A 17,252-nucleotide genomic window follows, 5' to 3' on the forward strand; every position below is an offset into this window, starting at 1 on the left:
TCTTCCCCCTGACTCCAGATTTTTGCTTCAGTCCAGTTTACAGTACAGGAAGAGAGAAAAAAGTGGACCATTGGGGGATGGGGGTCCTGAGTGTTTGTTTAATAAACAGTGTTTTGGAGGGTTTATTGCACAACTAGGCAATTTATCACCTAGGAAGAGTGAAATTCTATGCAAAGGATTTATCAACACTTTTTGTTTCATCTTAAGTTTATTTTAACTGGTACAGAGATTAGTCTGTAAAGCTGTGAATGATTTTTTTGTTCTTGTATCTTTCTATTAATTATATTGTTCTTTTTAATCCCCTTGTTGCATTTTACGTTTGAAAAGTTATATAAATAAAGTTGTATAATTATTATTATTAGTAGTAGTAGAAGTATTGTAGATTATCTATGCGATCAACATGAGGGTATGGAAAGGACATTAGGGATACAGTCATAGAATTTATCATGATGGCCATCTCGTCTCAAAAACAAATGAAGTGCTCCGATACCTTTGACCTTGACGTTTTTGTCCTCACTGATTGTGATTTGTATCCCTGAGGCAACACTGGGCTTGTCCTTGGCAGCAAGCTTAAAAACATGCCTCGCTCCTAATCTCCCTGCCTCCCAGCCTTCAGATCTTGTCCCTTGCCCTCTCACGTCTGAGTGTCTCTGGAATATTCTGGGTGGTGCAGAGGCAGAGTGGCAGAAGCTGTGGAGATGTCTCTCACTGGAGATGTGTGCGTGCTAACGGGTGCTTGCGGCTTTCTTGGGGAGAAGCTGGTCAGGCTGCTGCTGGAGGAGGAGAAGCTTGCAGAAATTAGACTGCTGGACAGAAACATCCGACCTGACTTCATACAGTCTCTAGAAGGTAAACACTGACCGCAGCGCTTCTGCCTTTTGTCTCGGATTTATTCTCAGTTAAATTGTCCATCCATTCTTAGTCTGTCATCTTCTCAAACTTAAAAGCATCATATGAAGTACTGCCATTCATAATATATCATATAACCTGTCCTAATGGATTCCATTTTAGTACATTTTAGTACAACATCATTGGGTTTCTTAAAGACAGTTCAGTGGAACTGCTTTAGTAACAGATATGAAAACCCTTCTTCATGTGAAACCATTTTAAAGAAGTTTAAAGAGCAACATTTACAGCTATGGACTTTTGCTGATGCTCTTATCCAGAGTGACTTTAATTTGAATCATGGTACACAGGTACACAGGTAGGAAAATGTAGATGCAGAATATAAAAATGTTCTACACTAATTAAATATTTGTGCCATAACCTCACATTTCAGCATAAAAAAAAAAATTCTGATGAATAGAACTATAGTAACTGTAGAACTGTCTTCTGTTAAATGTTTAGAAAAACAGCAACTAGTAGATCCTGCATGTCTAAAACTTTAACACTCATTGCACGGTTCCCAGACTGCTGCGGTGAGACAAAACTGAGTGTGTTTGAGGGGGACATCAGGGACAGTGAGCTGCTGAGAAGAGCCTGTAGAGGAGCGACACTCATCTTTCACACTGCCTCTCTCATAGACGTCACTGGAGCTATCGACTACAGGGAGCTATATGAGGTCAATGTCAAAGGTTAGAGATCAGCTCTTTCAACTGTACTATGCTTTCTACAGCCTGCTCATAAATTAATCATGAATATAAAAATGGATGAACTGTAATGCAGGGACAAAACTATTGGGATGTCCACTCACTCATTGTTTCTTCTGAAATCAAGGGTATAGAAAATGAGTTTATCATTTTGTTGGAGTTTTGCTTTTGTTGGAGTAACTGGAGTCTCTACTGTCCAGAGAAGGCTTAAGTATTAGAGTTATTTATATATTTATATAAAGTGTTTTAGCATTTCTAATGTCCTATTTATTATCAAATGTTTGGCAAGCACCTGTATTCAAATTATATAGTTTAGTTGGTATAGTAAATACATAATTACTGTTTATTTACTGAATTTAAAATTGAGGCATGTGTAAAGCATGTGGCTCATTTTTATATTATGTTTTTTTTGTTTTTTTTTTCAATATGTTACATTCAGTAAAAATCAAATAAAATTAGGTCTACAATGTGCAGAAAATGCCATTCTTGTTATTTTTTCATGCTAAGTATTTGGTTACTTCTTAACACATCACAAACAAGTAATTTGAACAGGGGTGTCCAGACTTCTGTAATTCATTATAATTATATTCATATCATTATAATACACATATTTTGAAAATTATTATTATTTTAATTGTTGTAAAAAACAACATAATCAACTGACTGAACTGAGTGCTCTGTATTGAGGTCTGTACTGCACTGACATAAAACAAACACCTAATTTCTCTATTTTTCCAGGTACCCAGTTTCTCCTAGAGACATGCATCCAGGAGAGTGTGGCTTCGTTCATATATACCAGCAGCATTGAGGTTGCTGGTCCAAATCCTCGTGGTGAGCCCATCATCAATGGCAATGAGGACACTGTGTACACCTGCACCCAAAGGTTTCCCTACAGCCTAACCAAAAAGGAAGCTGAACAGCTTTGCCTTAACGCCCAAGGAGAGCAGCTTTGCAATGGGGGTTGTCTTGCCACCTGTATTCTGAGACCAATGTACATCTATGGAGAAGGCTGCCGTTTTACTTTAAGCCATATGCGAGATGGCATCCGGAACGGTGATGTGTTACGGCGGATTTCAAGGCGTGAGGCTAAAGTGAACCCTGTGTATGTGGGAAATGTTGCTGTGGCTCATCTGCAGGCTGCTCGAGCTCTGAAGGAGCCACAGAAGAGAGCTGTGGTTGGTGGAAACTTTTACTACATCTCAGACAACACGCCACCCATCAGCTATTCTGACTTCAACCATGCTGTTCTGTCTCCTTTAGGCTTTGGCATTCAGGAGAGGCCTGTCCTACCTTTCTGTATCCTCTACCTTATGTCCTTCCTCATGGAAATGTTCCAAGCACTGCTCCGCCCCTTCTTGCGCTTTACCCTACCCTTCAACAGGCAGCTTCTGGTCATGCTGAACACACCCTTTAGCTTCTCCTATCAAAAGGCCCGCAGAGATTTGGGATACGCACCTCGTTACGAATGGGCAGAAGCACGCAAGCGAACTACTGATTGGTTAGCATCTGTTTTAGCCAGAGAAAGAGAACAAATCAGCCTGAAGTAAAAGCCAGCCATATTGTTCTTTATGTTCTACTGACAGATTGTTCAGGCTGTATCTGAATAGTTGTCTGAAACCTCCGTTCCACTCAGCTTTCCTTGATTTTGGCTTATCTGAGGGCCAAGTGGATCTGTGTGCTAATCAGATCTGCCAATATATGTGCATGTCTATGAGCTGTAGATCAGGCAAAATAAGAGTGGAAAGCAGATGAAAGGGAAAATTCATTCAAATATTTAAGTAATATTCTTTAAATAATGCTTTTAATTCAAATAAGTCTAGAAATGCTCCTACTTATTCATTAAAATTATATCACCAGAATAACAATTTGTAAAACATTTGTAGAAAGGTTTTGATGACAAGAATGTCTTACTATTTGGTTGGTCCGCCTTTTGCTTTAATGTGTGCACTTGAGCTTCATGGACTCCACAAATGTGATTTTAAAAAGTCTATAACATGATCAATGGCACACATTTGCTTTAACTGTAATATTTACCTTGGAAATTTTATTTTTTTCTGTTTCTGAAATCTAGGTTTAAATGAATATGTCTGTGTACTTTTGTTCTTTACTATAGTTTCATACAGTTTTCTGGAAGTGATCTAGATGAATTGCCTCCCACACATTCTAGACTGCTGTCCACAGACCTCCCACTGTGGTTGGATTTCTTTTCGACATAAGGTTCCCTGGTTCTCAATGGTGAACTCCATCCAGAGACCAGCAGTGTGATAGCTTGCATTGGCTTATTTTTTGGTGGTTTTATTTTGATGGTTTTCAACCAAATAAAACCAAATTAAGGTGCTACAAATGATTCTTTGAGGGCTGCCATATAAGAAGCACTTTTGGCTTGATAAAGAACCGTGTTTGTAAAAATAAAACTTCAGAAACAAAAATTCTAAACTTTACATCAAGTGAAGTTTCTTTAAATCCTTAAAAAGGTTTTTCACATATCTTTTACAAACTTAGTTCTCAATGAAACCAAAGGTGTTTTCTCAATGACTTCGCTCTAACAACCCTTAGTAGTTCTCTTTTTTTGTAGTGTGTGAATTCCATCAAGCCAATCAAGCCCATGCCCCCCCCCCAGACAGCACAAGTGGCCATCTTCTTTCCATCCAGTGTGTCTGCTGGCTGCCACAACAGGGCCAGGTACACGGAACAGCAGTTCAGAAAAAGAGGCGGTGGCTGGTTGTGCATGTGTTGGAGGAGGCGTATGTGTGTACTCACCCTCCCTCGTATGTAGTATGTGTGTACTCACCCACCCTCCGCATTGTGTGTGATATGGGGAGAATATGTATGAGTTGTGTAATTGGTTAACAGGGGATAAAATGAGGGAAACAATCTGAAAAAATTAATAAACATGCATGAATTAAGCTGTCAATGAGGGTTTGCAATAAAAGCTATTCTTCTTAACATTGTGAGACATGTGTTTGTTGCCACTGTTGTTGTTTTCAGACTAGAGTACATCAGCACAGTTGAATAGGAACATAGAATAACCCTCTGTATCCCTCTGTAACTTACAATGTAGTGTAAATGTGTAGGTATTTGAACCGTGGGTCAGAAGGTCAGTCAAACTTACCGAAACTCCAACCCCCAGCTAAAACAATTCTCAGAGACTGGGTGAATACTGCCAAAGACCAGAGTCCAGCGGCTGGACAAAAACAAACATTTAAGCCCAGTGAGGTCATGGATTCACAGCCAGCTGCAGCACAATGAACACAGATCATTTGTTTCACATTGCATGAGTTAGAGCCTTCTCTGTGTAGGCTACAGCTTCGTCGTCTCTGAAGCACAAGATGGATGCAGGCAGTTAATACCACACAAGTGCTGTTGTGCTGTTGTAGGTTATAAAAGCACAGCAGGGCTGGAAGGGAGGGCTTGCCAAAAGCTCCCTCATCTCACTTAATCGGATATTGTTACTTTTTTTCAGTGCCAAGCACTGTGAAGCAGATTGTTCTTTGCTGTAAATTCTGCTATTAAGTGAATTCCAGACCTGCCTTGGAGTGTTGGCTTCAGGAAAAGGAGAGAATGGGGTTTGGCAGAAGTTAGACAGTGAAAAGTCTATTGACCCACTGGAGTAAGTCAAAGCGAAAAGGACTATATAGTAAACTGTCTGAAAGGTACAGATTCATCCTAAGGAAAAATGGCTTTGAAATGGATCAAGATACTCACACTTTTGTCAATCGGTGCCACTGCAGTGATTGGTAAGTGTAAACTGTTGTGTATACATTACAAACAAATGCAAACTAAACTGTGGAAAAGTGTGAATAAATGACTGGTACTTTCACTTTCATCATTTACAGAATAAGTATACCATAATACTGATTAAAAATATATTGTGCTTATTTGCATTATTTGGACCTTCTATATATTTATGGCAAGACATTTCAATGTTGTGATGCAATTTAAATGGATAATTAAATGAATATTTACACTGTTTTTCCTTCTTATCCCAAATGCAATCAGCTAAGACATGTTTGTTGGCTTGTTTACATTTGCAGGGGAGCTAAGAGATTAATACACTAGCTGTCTAGACACATAGATATATTTTAGTCTTATATTAGTCTTGTAGCTCTGGTGAACTGTGTCAATGCTCTTTGTGCGCTTATCATATCATAGGTTTTTTAAGCTTTCATTAAGGGTCCTGCTGAATGTGGTGTGATAATGAAGTGACCTGATTAAAGTGATTTATCAGCTTTACTATTTAGTTTGAGTTTAGGATAATGACCATTAATTTACAAAAATAGCAAACACACTGGAAATGTACCATCTTATCTTAGATTTACTTAGATTTTGTCATTCAGCACTTAAAATTATGCAGACAACAACTCATACATACATGCTTGTGATATTTCTTTTACAGTTCTAGCAGACATTGGTTTTCTTTTTTTTTTTTACTGAAATGTAAATGTATTTTACTATCAGTATATTAGTTCAAAGTGCTCAGTTGTTTGGTTAGAGCAGTGATACTGCAATTTACAACTACAGGGCTTGACCAAATTACACATCTGCATAGTTACTCTGTCTTTCATAACAAAGTTAATGAAAGATAAAGAATCATGTCTCTATATCCTGTGCCAAGGATATGCAAATCAGGCCTAATGCATGTCATTAATTTAATTTAGGAACTTCCAGATGAATCAGTTTTATAAATTCTATGACTCTCCAAACTTTGTACGACATTCAGCAAATATAGGATCCTCTAAGCAACTGTCTAAAGATCTAGGGACACCTGGTAAGTTTTGAAAAAAATAGGATTTGGGTTACATTTGCCTTAGTTTAAGTGCAGTGACAGGAAGAAGTCAAAATAGAACTCTTTAGGCAAAACAAAAAAGGAACTGCGATGCTTGAGTGTGAATCTATCGTGCTGTTGGGTTATATTGCCACCGGTGGCATTGACAACAAAACACTGGTATAGGGAAGAATGAATTTCAAAAACGGCATTGCAAATGTCAAACCAAAAATGAAGCTTCTACATTTTCTACAGCAGGAAAATGTACCTCAAAATCCGCCCCAGACTACTTGAAAAGTCCCATACTGAAAGCTTGAGGATTTCCCCTTACAGTCCCCCTGATCTAAACATCATTGTAATCGTGCTGTAAAACAAGCTGTGCATGCAAAACAACCCAACAATGTCTCAGAAATAGAGAACTTCTGCAAATTAGAGCTGAACTACAAGAAGTGAAAAAGAAGGTACTTAGTACTGTGCTCTTTGAATCTCACCATGGTGATGCCACTCACTTCACCTATCTATAGCAAACCAAAGTAAATGTATGAGGTTTAACGAAGCTCCTGCAAAATCCTCTCTAACCATGTTCTAATCATTTGCAGCTGGTTAAAATTTTAGACATTTTAAGTAACAAATGTGGATGTCTTAACTTTGTTTCTTCCAAGAAGTTATACTGTTTAAGTTATATTTGACAAATAATTTTTAAAAGACATTTCTTGTATGAGTTGTATTGCCTCCATCATTCATTATTGTTTAAATGAAGATCAAATGTTTAAATAAAGGGTGTCCTAATTTATTCACATGCCTGTATCTACTGCACTTTTCACTATCCTTACAGTTAGTGATGAAGCGTCCAAAGGAAAGTGTGCAGATTTCAACAACACCATCTGGATAGAATACAAGCAAGGAACCAAGGTGCAGGTCCAGTACCTGCTTCTAACCCGAAAGAATGCAGACTGTGCTAGCCTCTTCACCCAAGAATGCCTCAACCACACCCAGCAACACACTGCATACTTCAACTCTACACTTAACACTATAGTCATAATTCATGGGTACAGGTAATTTGTCTTTCTGGTCACTTCTGATGTTCATTAAGTCTCTTCTTTACAGATAAATCTCTCTTCTCTCCCCTTAATTGGCTGCCACCTCTTTCAGGGCTATAGGCAGTAAGCCCTCCTGGGTGAGTGGCTTAGCCCAAGCTTTCTTACAGAAGGAGGACGTGAATGTATTGGTAGTTGACTGGATCTATGGGGCATCCTTTGCCTACAACCTGGTGGTGAAGAACTACAAGGAGGTGTCTGTGCAGATATCTGTTCTTATTAATCAGCTGACGGTAAGAGTCTTATATACTATATTATGTCTTCCAATAGAGCAGACCAGCACTGAATCACTGGAGAGTTTTAACAGTGCCATTTTGTCCGTGCAGACCTACGGTAGTACCCTGGAATCATTTCATTTCATTGGAGTAAGCCTTGGCGCTCATGTAGCAGGGTTTGTGGGGACTCTGTTCGAAGGCAAACTGGGCCGAATTACAGGTGAGGAACACATGTCTGCCCCGCTATCTTTCATCAGCTTAATGAAGTCAAATAGTTGAATACGGACCCTGAAAAAGCTAAATACACTACTTGTACAGGTTTGTTGATATTTACTAATTTAATTGGCTTATAAATTCCTTTCAAAATCAGGGGAACTAATAGAGAGTTTGTCCCTCCTTTACTACAGACTTCAAAGTCAAAGTATATATTTTATTTTATATAGTATATTGACTCAGAATGTATAAAATGACCGACCCTCTGGCTATACATAATGGACCCTCTTTCAGAACAATGGCTCTATACCACACATTTAGGATCTGTGAACCTTCTTTTTCCAGAATGATCATTTAAAGCTCAGGAAAACATAAGTCTTACTCTACAGTGCTTACTCTAGTCACTCTAGGCTGTAAGCTCGCTTCTAGGGCTTCTCTAAACCCTCCTTCCCAACATGTTTCCACAGGTCTGGACCCAGCAGGCCCCATGTTCAAGAATGCTGATCCATTTGATCGCCTCGATCCTTCAGACGCCATGTTTGTTGAGGCCATACACACTGACTCTGACTGTGAGAAAGAAACTTTCTCTTTCCTGACCTAATGTATACTTGTAGTACAAATGGGTGCAGCTTTTCATGCTTGTATAATCTCTGCCATTAGAATGGACTGATATAGACCTCCCTTGCTGTAAGGCTTTTGTACAGCAACCAACCAGCTTCATATTGTGCTTCTTGTTATCTGTATGCTCAGAGCTTGTTTTAATGTTTTGCCCATTTGGCAGATTTCGGCATCTCTATTCCTGTTGGACACGTGGATTTTTTCTTAAATGGTGGCATGGACCAAACAGGATGTGCACGCTCTAAGTTCGCCTCAAGTATGTGGACTAATTATTGAAAGCTAAGACGGTAGCTAAAACCTGACTAAAAATGCCCTGTTAACCTCTGGTCCCTGAGGACCACAGTCCAGCCCAGTTCCATGAATTCTGTTCTTGAACACACCAGATTCAACTCAGCGGTTAGTGACCAGGTTTACTGCGCAGAGTAATGGGTGAACAATGACTGAACAGCCCTGTTCTATAGAGTTAATGTAAAAACTACCACCCTTTCAGTAGTGCTTGACTATAAGAGAAGGTCTATTTAAGTTCAAATCCGTGTATTTGGATGAAAGGGAATTCTGTCTGCAGAATTAAAGGATAAACGCATGAGCAGCCGTGATTAGCTCAGAATCCCTGTTTGTTGTCAGTTCTTATTTACTTTCCAGTGTACGGCTATGTGATCTGTGACCACATGAGGGCGTTGCATGTGTACATGAGTGCACTGAATGGATCCTGTGCCCTGACTGGATTCCCCTGCTCCAATTATGAAAAGTTTCTGGCAGGGCAATGCATAAGCTGTGATGAAACCTTCAACGGTACCTGTCCTCAGATGGGTAAGGGTGGTTCTTCACCATTTACAGCTCACTAATGTGCTCGCATGAGTTTGCAAATGTGCATACAAAGACATTTACTTGTCCTTTTGGCCCATTTTACTTTGCTGCTTTTGGTGTGTTCTTATGTTAGTAAAAAAAACTAACTGTATTTTACATTGCAGTGTGTTAAACAGAGTGTAAGGTAATGTAGGTGTGTGTTTGTGTGCTAGGTTTGCTAAAGAACAGTGGCATAACAGTATCACCTCTGCCGAAACATGAGAAAGTCTTCCTCCTGACAACATCTGAAGCTCCTTTCTGTGGTGGGTATCACAATGGAGAAACTGATCTCAGATTCATGTGCTTAACAGAATGAATAGTCTATAAGGAGCAGTGGAAATGTTCTAATCTGCATCCAAAGAAAATTACAATCTAAATACTAATATTGCTGTACATTAATGATATTTGGGTTTAAGATCAAAGAATAAATATCAAAAGATATGCAGACTGCATTGTTGAAAAGTTCAAGTGATTGTCAAGCTGAGAAAAGAGGAAAAATCAATCTGAGCAAACCATGGGCATAGCCAATACAACAATATAGAATGTCTTGAAAAAGACATACTAGCAACCAGCCATTAAAGGAATGCAAATAAGGAATGCTATATGTCCAAATATTTGTGGACACCTCTTCTAATGAGTTCATTTAGCTAATTTACATTGCCCCCATTGCTGACATAGATATGCAAATGCACATACACAGACTGTCTAGTCCCCATAGAGACATATTGCCAATAAATTGGGTCTCTCTGGAACAGATAAACATGAACCTGTTGGCACCATATCTAATGCCAGATGTGGGCTAGAGGGGTATAAAGCCCCCATCATTGAGCTGTGGAGCAGTGGAAGTGTGTTCTCTGGAATGGCGGTGGTGTTCCATCCAAGACTTTTTGGATGGTGGGGTGGTGATCGTTCAACATCCTGACCTCACTAATGCTTTTGTCACTGAATGCAATCAGAGCCTCACAGCAGTGCTCCGAAATCTAGTAGAATGGCTTCGAGAGTTACTCCATTAAAAGCAAGATTAACTCTTTTTTATCACTTTGATTTTGGAAAAAACAATGAAGGAGCAGGTGTCCAAATACTTGTCCAAGTATATAGCGTATATATAGCGTATTACAAGCCACCATTCAAGACTTCAAGAGCAAAAATATTTAGGCTGTACCACAAAATACAAATCACTCATCAGCAATAGAAACTGGATGGCCAGATTGCAACAGACAGATGAGACTAAGATTAGCCTCCACCAGAGTGATGGTAAGGCCTTGTCATGGCTTGGGCTTGCATGGCTGGCTCTAAAACTGGCTCACTAACCTTTATTGAATTCAACACTTAAGGGAAGTCAGGGGGACAGTTTGATGCAGTTATTGCAAGTAAGGAAAATGCAACCAAATATTAAGTGTTAATTACGCAAATAAAGCCATTTGCTGATTTTAGCACGGGTTGGATTCCTGTCCTGCACCCATCGAATCCTGGTAGGCCCCAGACCCACTACGGCCCTGACCCAGCCTAAACTCTTTTAACTTTAAGGCTTATGTTCGATAAGCAGTTCTGTTGATCACCTTTTTTTGTCTTTTTCACTTAGCTCACCACATCCTAATTGAGCTGAAGGTCAGTCGTCTGGAGAAGAGTGCTGAGGTGCAGGTTACCCTGATCTCCATGAGTGGTGCTGAGACAGAGCAGAAACTCAGGCTGTGTGTACCACCTGCTTTTCAACAGCTCCTATTTATCCATCTACTAGTACTCGTACTTCTTGTTCAACTTGTTTTCTGTCCATTTTTATTCTAGAAAATACTGTCAGTTGGTGTGGGTGAGGTGAGTGATACTGTTTTTTATCATCTGCTCATAACTGTTTTCCATTTGCCCACTGCAGGCAGACCGATGAAATGATTCATAAAAAAGTGATAGGACATCCAGAGTGCCTCTGTAAGATCGACTCCATCCAGCTGAAGAATACTGGAGCCCGATTTTACAGACAAGGGAACATTCACTTTGAATACATCTGCATCTCTGAGATTCCTAAAATGAGGTAATGATCAATCTTGTTATCTCTACCTTTGCCTCTGACTTCTGTATGCAAAGCAAATTATACAGTGTATGATAGTGATTCGTTTACAGCACAGTGTCAGTGTGCTCGTGTGAAGGGTTTTCTGTTTCTGTCCCTTTTTTGCATTTATAGGAGGAGTTCACTGTGTGTGGAGAACATTAACATTGGAAGGGGAGCTCCATGGTCACACGACTTTATCCAAGTGTGCTGAACTTACTTGATAGAGCTAAGATCTCTTATAAACTGGACAGGCTCTACAGAAGGAAGGCATGAAACTCACTGCTAGCGAAGTGGAATGTGTGTAAATGTACACCAAAAAAAAAACATTACATTGAAACTGCCTGTCTAATATTGTGTAGGTCCCCCACCAAAACAGGTAGTCATCTGACCTATCTAGGCATGAACTCCCAAAAGCAAAACCTCTAAAAGTGTTCTTTGGCAATTGACACCAAGACATTAGCAGCAGGTCCTTTAAGTCATGTAATTTGTAAAATGGGGCCTTCAAGGATCAAATCAATGAGCCTTGTCCTTCCTGGATCCACTTTTGGTGGATACTGACCACTGCATACCAGGAACACCCACTTCCTTATAATCAATGTTAATCATGTCACCTGTCAGTGATTTTAATGTAATGGCTGATTAGTGTATTTGCAATTGATTATGTATCTCTATTTGCTTCACACCTGAGCAAAAATATATAAGCACAGTATGCAGCAGTTCTGTAAGTTGGAAAAAAGGACGGAAACAGCTCACTGCAGGACTAGCATGTTGCGAACATGTAAAGTCAATAGTATTTACTAAAGTCACACATTTTTCATATATAATGTGTAAAATACCATATACAAATGCATTCGTTATTAAACATCCTTAGATATTTCAGAGCAGTAGTAGTTACACATGTTTGGTTTCTATCTCAAATAATGCGACATGTTGAAGATTAGATTCACTACATTGCCTGTGTTAGTAACGCTGCACTTACACATTTAATTAATCTGGTGTGCTTCAACATACACTGTTGGATATTGTGTCATTCTAAAGTAGAACACAGGGCCCCTTGGGTGGCCCCCTTGGTGAGTGAAAACACTGTGGAAAGATGTGAAAAATCGCACCAATCTGTAAAGTAATATTGTGAATTTTTTATATTTTTAATATTTCCTCTTAAGCTCACTCTGCAGGTTTTCAGTATGAGTTAGGTTGGCGGGCTGTCTAAATAAATCAAAAGCTTGATTCTTGAAAACATTTTTTTTAAAGTATGCCTTTGACCATTCACTGTTGGAAGATCCACCCAAAAATCTGCCTGGAATTTGATGGGTCCATATTGTCATATTGCCTCAGTTCCAGTGGTGTTAGTAATTAGTATGTTGGGTTTGAGGAGGCATATATTTTTAAATGTGTCAGTAATTATAACATGCTTTTAAAAAAAGGTTCCTTTGAATCTTATTAGGTCACTTTGTGGTTAGAGTTCACTGGTATTCCTAGTTTAAGTTTAAGCTGTTAAGCAACAAAGATATTTTTACATAGCCTTTCTTGCTTATCTTTATCAAGGATTCCGATAATTGGGCTGGTAGACTGGAAATTGCAGACTGGGATATGTACTTATTGTCTAATCTACTGCAGACAGAGAAACTGCAGACTGGGATCAGTATTTATTATATAAAGATGGCCCCAAAAAATACATTGATTTAATACAGTGAATAAAAACTGTTGTAACTCAGTATGCTGTCGTAGTGTTTTTTCATATTCGTAAGGATCATGTGCAAACATCTGTAAAAGCACACAACATTATGTGAAGAGAGTGACTTCTGATCCTGGAGTGGGATGTGCTGAGATCAAATGTGAAGTGAAACATCCTCCCTTACTTCCTTTAAAATGACAAAGCTTTGGTGTCTAAAGACCAAACAACAGTGACAAAAATAGTACAACTGTAATAGTATCTATGAGGAATTGTATGTAATAGTATCTACACACAGGCAAAAGTGCTTTTTGACTTTGTGGAGTGAGGCCAGGGGAAGGGATTATGTGTGCTTTTCTAGTATCGTCAACTATTTCAATCCTTTTAAAACCTTCCTGCGTTGTCCATTCAGTACGCTTGTACTTGTCACCAGTTAAACATAACCTATGACAACAGAGGAAATGAGGCACTGGTAGTGGCTTTAGTGAGGCTCTAGTTCTGCTGTAGACCATGGTATGCTTTGTTTATGGATTAGACTATTTTTAGAGCCTTGGGGTGTCCGTGGGAGCCAGTGGAGCCCGTCCTCTTTGGTATCGATGTGGAAACCTTCCAGGAGTATCACCTTCTGTTAGATTTATGAAGAGAATCAACAACATAAGTGGTCATTTACCTTCTTATCATGACAGCTTACAATTGAGTAGGTGCCTATTTATCAGCTAAATCAGCAAAACTGTCACATAGACAACTGTGAGCTACATATACTGTACATTATCTTATTCATTAAATTCAAGTTTCTGACTGATAAAATGATCCGTTTCTCTACCATGGTGCTTGCTATGACTCCACCCAAACCCATATTTCTCATTCCTCTATGGACTATGTGTCAAGGTCAGCATTTCAATGACAGTGGAGCCCTCCTTTTCCCTGCAGCTGTCCTGCTATCTAACACCACCCTTTCCTCCTCTTCATGAAATGCAATTCCACACGCAGCTGGTGTAGAAATGCCTTTGGAAAGAAGGCAGCACTGGATGAATGCAGTTTTGGATCTCTGGGTGTGGTGGGTATGGTCCACTAGTTTCTGTTTTGTTTTTCAAATAAATAGTGACAGACTGTACAGTTAGCATAGCATTCAGTTCCCCCATGCAGAATATATAATATAATAGCTGTAGGTCCTCAGAAGAAACATGTTGCAAAGCACATTCCATTTTCTGCATTCCCTCTGTTAGTCAAGTGCTCAATGCCAAATTAGTGCAAATGTGCCACTTTAAGCAGAACACATACCCTTGCCCCGCTTTACCACTCCCACCCACTCAGTTATGTGTACTTACATGTAGCTTAAGAAGTGGCCCAGTGTGTTAGCTTCTGCGCCCCACTCTCTACTTCAAATAATCCCTCTCACTCCCATAGTCCACTAGAGAGCCTATCATATCAACAAAGTCCTCCAGGACTAGGCTGGTTGAGTCCTCACCAGAGGGCATCTCACTGTCCGAGGGCCAGGGCTGTCGCTGGGAGGCCTGAGGGTTGGGCAATGGGTCCTTCCCCTGGTGTTGCTGGGAGGATGGTGCATCTACATGCTGGTTGGCATGCGCTGGCTCCACAGCCCCTGCCATCTGATCCCCTTGGCTCCCCCTGGGTGGGGAACTGGCACTGTCCCTCTCGCTGCTTGGCGGGGAGGGTGCAAGAACATGGTAGAGGCTCGGCAAGCGGATGTCAAGGCGTACCCCACTCTTGGCAAAGAGTTTGTCATTAAGTGAGTACAATTTGTCCGCAATGTCACTACCCAGCATTACAGAGAACAGACGAGCGATGAAGCGATCCTTGGACAGGAGGAGATAAAGGCGTCGCCGACGCCAGGAGATGTAACGGCAGTTCGTCTCTGCTGTCAGGGTCACCTAAGGAAAGGGGAGAGCCGAGGTGGTGAAAGTTAAGCTGCTGTACATAATAAGGGTGCCATTAAAAGAGTTCTCTGGTGTGATGCAGTAGTAGAGCAGGGGTGTCCAATCTTATCTGCAAAGGGCTAATTTGCAGACACACCGGCCCTTTGCAGATACCCCTGCAATAGAGGAACCACTTTTGGTTTCTAAACACACTTCTCGCACCATCATAAATGAGATGAAAAGCTGCATAGTGCAAAAGTTCTATTCCAATTAAAGATCTGTCCTAGAACCGTTCATCCAAGGCAAAAACTGTTTAGGAAATTTAAGATTTAATAGCAGGAAGGGATAAAAGTATTTGGTTATTTTACAGAGCAAAGATATGACTGTGCTAATATTAGAGCATTATTAGAGGCACCTGGAAATTCCCCTCCTCGGTCGGTCTGAGGGATTCCCATTCAGGAGAATCAAGGAACTGGTGAGGGAAGATGTAATGAAGGAACTGTCCTTCTAAAGACACCCGAATCCTACAAATGAGTGAAAGAAAATCACAGTCTTTATACAGCTTTATAAAATGTTGTGAGTTATGGAAGAACTACATAGCTCTGACGTTGTGCTCAGATCAACAACTCAGCTGCAAAATGAGTTCTTATACAAATACAATTGGTTGAACCTTGAGATGTGCACGCATAGAGAGTATAGAAAGTAGCATTCAGTAAAAGACTTTGTAATATATTCCTGAGGTTTACCAAACAGTACAACAGCTAATCTTAAACAGTCTCACAAACCTTCCAGAGAGCAGAAAAGAGAGCTGGTCAATAGGTGTTTTTCCCTCTACCGCATAGGTCTCCTCAGCCTCAAGAGAGAGCACTTTATTCTCACAGGCAGAAGTGATTTCCTTGAACACCTGCACAGGTACATCCAGTGGCAGATAGATTGCAGAGTAGAGGGCAGAAAGCTCCTCGCTTGCCAGCCCATCCTGCAGCAGCCGGAATATCAGGTGGCACACCTGGACAAGGCACTGCAGCATCAGCACCAGGTTCCAGATAAAGACATCAAGGCCACACACTGACAGCCAGCCCCATACAGCTAGGCAGATAAAAGCAGGAACCAGGAAACTAAAGATATAAAGTGCTCCATAAGCTCCACTTCCACCCATGTACCCCAAAAAGAGGATAGTGTTACCCAGGTGGTAGATGGCACCTTCGGTGCTGTTGGACCATCCATCACAAAGCGGGTGACCATAGATTATGTCATCAAAAAAGGTGAAGTTGTCGTTGCTCATCTTGCACTAGTGGTGCTTTCAGAACATCCAGTCAAATGAGCTTTATCTGGCCTGTCTCCAAGGTGCGTCCTCAGGCGAAAGTTCTTGTTTTCTGCGTCATAGAAAAATCCCCCTTAGGGTTAAGCCAAAGTGTGGAGGATACTTAATACTCCTTGTTCCCGCTCCCTTCAATCAAAAACACAACCGGAACGAGGCTGCCTTCATTTCACGAGCTTCTCCATGTCTTTTTCACCCTCTCTACCTTCTGAATTTTCACGATATCACCAACTTTACTGTCCCTCCTCTGTCTCTCTTCTGGACACAGCACTGCTAGCAACACAGAGCAAGAGAGCAGAGGGGTGGAGGGGGGGGGGGGGGTGAATGGGGGGTGAGATACCCCTAGTAGGATAACCATGTTTGGAATTGAAACCCAAGGAGGAAAGAGGCAGAGACAGAAAGCAGACCAGCTACTTAACATAACACACCAGAGCAGAGAGTGAGACGAGAGACGATAACAAGTGTTAGAGGGGGGAAAGTTTCCAAAAGTGCCACATAGATTTTCCAGTCTCGTCAGATTTTACCACTTCCAAGTTTTTCATGCACAAAAAGGAATACATTTCCTTCTCAGCAGAGCTGGATAGCCTAAGGCTTTGGCAAGGACTTTGGCATGAAGGCTTTGATATGGATAGAATTACAGAGGTCATGTTACACTGTTTACTGCCCTCTCCCTGACTGTCCCTCCTCATATCTTGGCCCAACTGCCACTACCTGAAGGTCGCACCATTTTACCCCTCAGAAGGGGTGCAAGAGTTAAGTGGTTAGCCATGCAGTCTTGGTAGTACTGTGAGACACATGTGAGACAAGTGTGTAGTGTCTTAGGATACAGAATGTGCATCTTTAAATGATTTGCATCTGTGTATCTGTGATCACTTGGTATCTTAGCTTTAAGGATAATTTATAACTTATCTGCATTTTTTGTATTACTACATACTACAACTCTAATATATACTATTACAGAAACTTAAGTTTGTAATGAATTGTTGATGTTTTAGGGA

The 17,252-nt window shown here is 40.4% G+C and overlaps 3 protein-coding genes across 5 annotated transcripts; 2 read left to right on the forward strand and 1 right to left on the reverse strand.

Annotated features, from left to right (window-relative positions):
- The first annotated feature begins 36 nt into the window (after positions 1-36).
- On the forward strand, positions 37-4,535 carry hsd3b1 (hydroxy-delta-5-steroid dehydrogenase, 3 beta- and steroid delta-isomerase 1). The gene is made up of 3 exons (XM_072686020.1): positions 37-849; positions 1,410-1,574; positions 2,328-4,535. Exons 1-3 carry the CDS (start codon positions 699-701, stop codon positions 3,134-3,136), a joined length of 1,125 nt encoding a protein of 374 aa, XP_072542121.1. The 5' UTR covers positions 37-698; the 3' UTR covers positions 3,137-4,535.
- Positions 4,536-4,894: 359 nt separating this feature from the next.
- On the forward strand, positions 4,895-12,515 carry pla1a (phospholipase A1 member A). 2 transcript variants are annotated; one of them, XM_072686025.1, is made up of 11 exons: positions 4,895-5,326; positions 7,190-7,409; positions 7,507-7,684; positions 7,778-7,886; positions 8,347-8,448; positions 8,661-8,753; positions 9,122-9,307; positions 9,517-9,606; positions 10,926-11,034; positions 11,214-11,369; positions 11,520-12,515. In XM_072686025.1, exons 1-11 carry the CDS (start codon positions 5,266-5,268, stop codon positions 11,596-11,598), a joined length of 1,383 nt encoding a protein of 460 aa, XP_072542126.1. In that variant the 5' UTR covers positions 4,895-5,265; the 3' UTR covers positions 11,599-12,515. The 2 variants fall into 2 exon arrangements, with proteins under 2 accessions (XP_072542126.1, XP_072542127.1); XM_072686026.1 differs by having other exon boundaries at positions 4,896-5,326; positions 9,140-9,307.
- popdc2 (popeye domain cAMP effector 2) lies at positions 12,247-16,513 on the reverse strand. 2 transcript variants are annotated; one of them, XM_072686028.1, is made up of 4 exons: positions 15,722-16,513; positions 15,352-15,460; positions 14,528-14,951; positions 12,247-13,684 (listed from the first exon to the last, which is right to left on the reverse strand). In XM_072686028.1, the coding sequence occupies exons 1-4, from the start codon at positions 16,216-16,218 to the stop codon at positions 13,602-13,604; spliced, it is 1,113 nt and encodes a 370-aa protein (XP_072542129.1). In that variant the 5' UTR covers positions 16,219-16,513; the 3' UTR covers positions 12,247-13,601. The 2 variants fall into 2 exon arrangements, with proteins under 2 accessions (XP_072542129.1, XP_072542128.1); XM_072686027.1 differs by having other exon boundaries at positions 13,605-14,951.
- Positions 16,514-17,252: the final 739 nt, after the last annotated feature.

The sequence above is a fragment of the Salminus brasiliensis genome, chromosome 8 (assembly GCF_030463535.1).
Source record: "Salminus brasiliensis chromosome 8, fSalBra1.hap2, whole genome shotgun sequence".
NCBI lineage: Eukaryota > Metazoa > Chordata > Actinopteri > Characiformes > Bryconidae > Salminus > Salminus brasiliensis.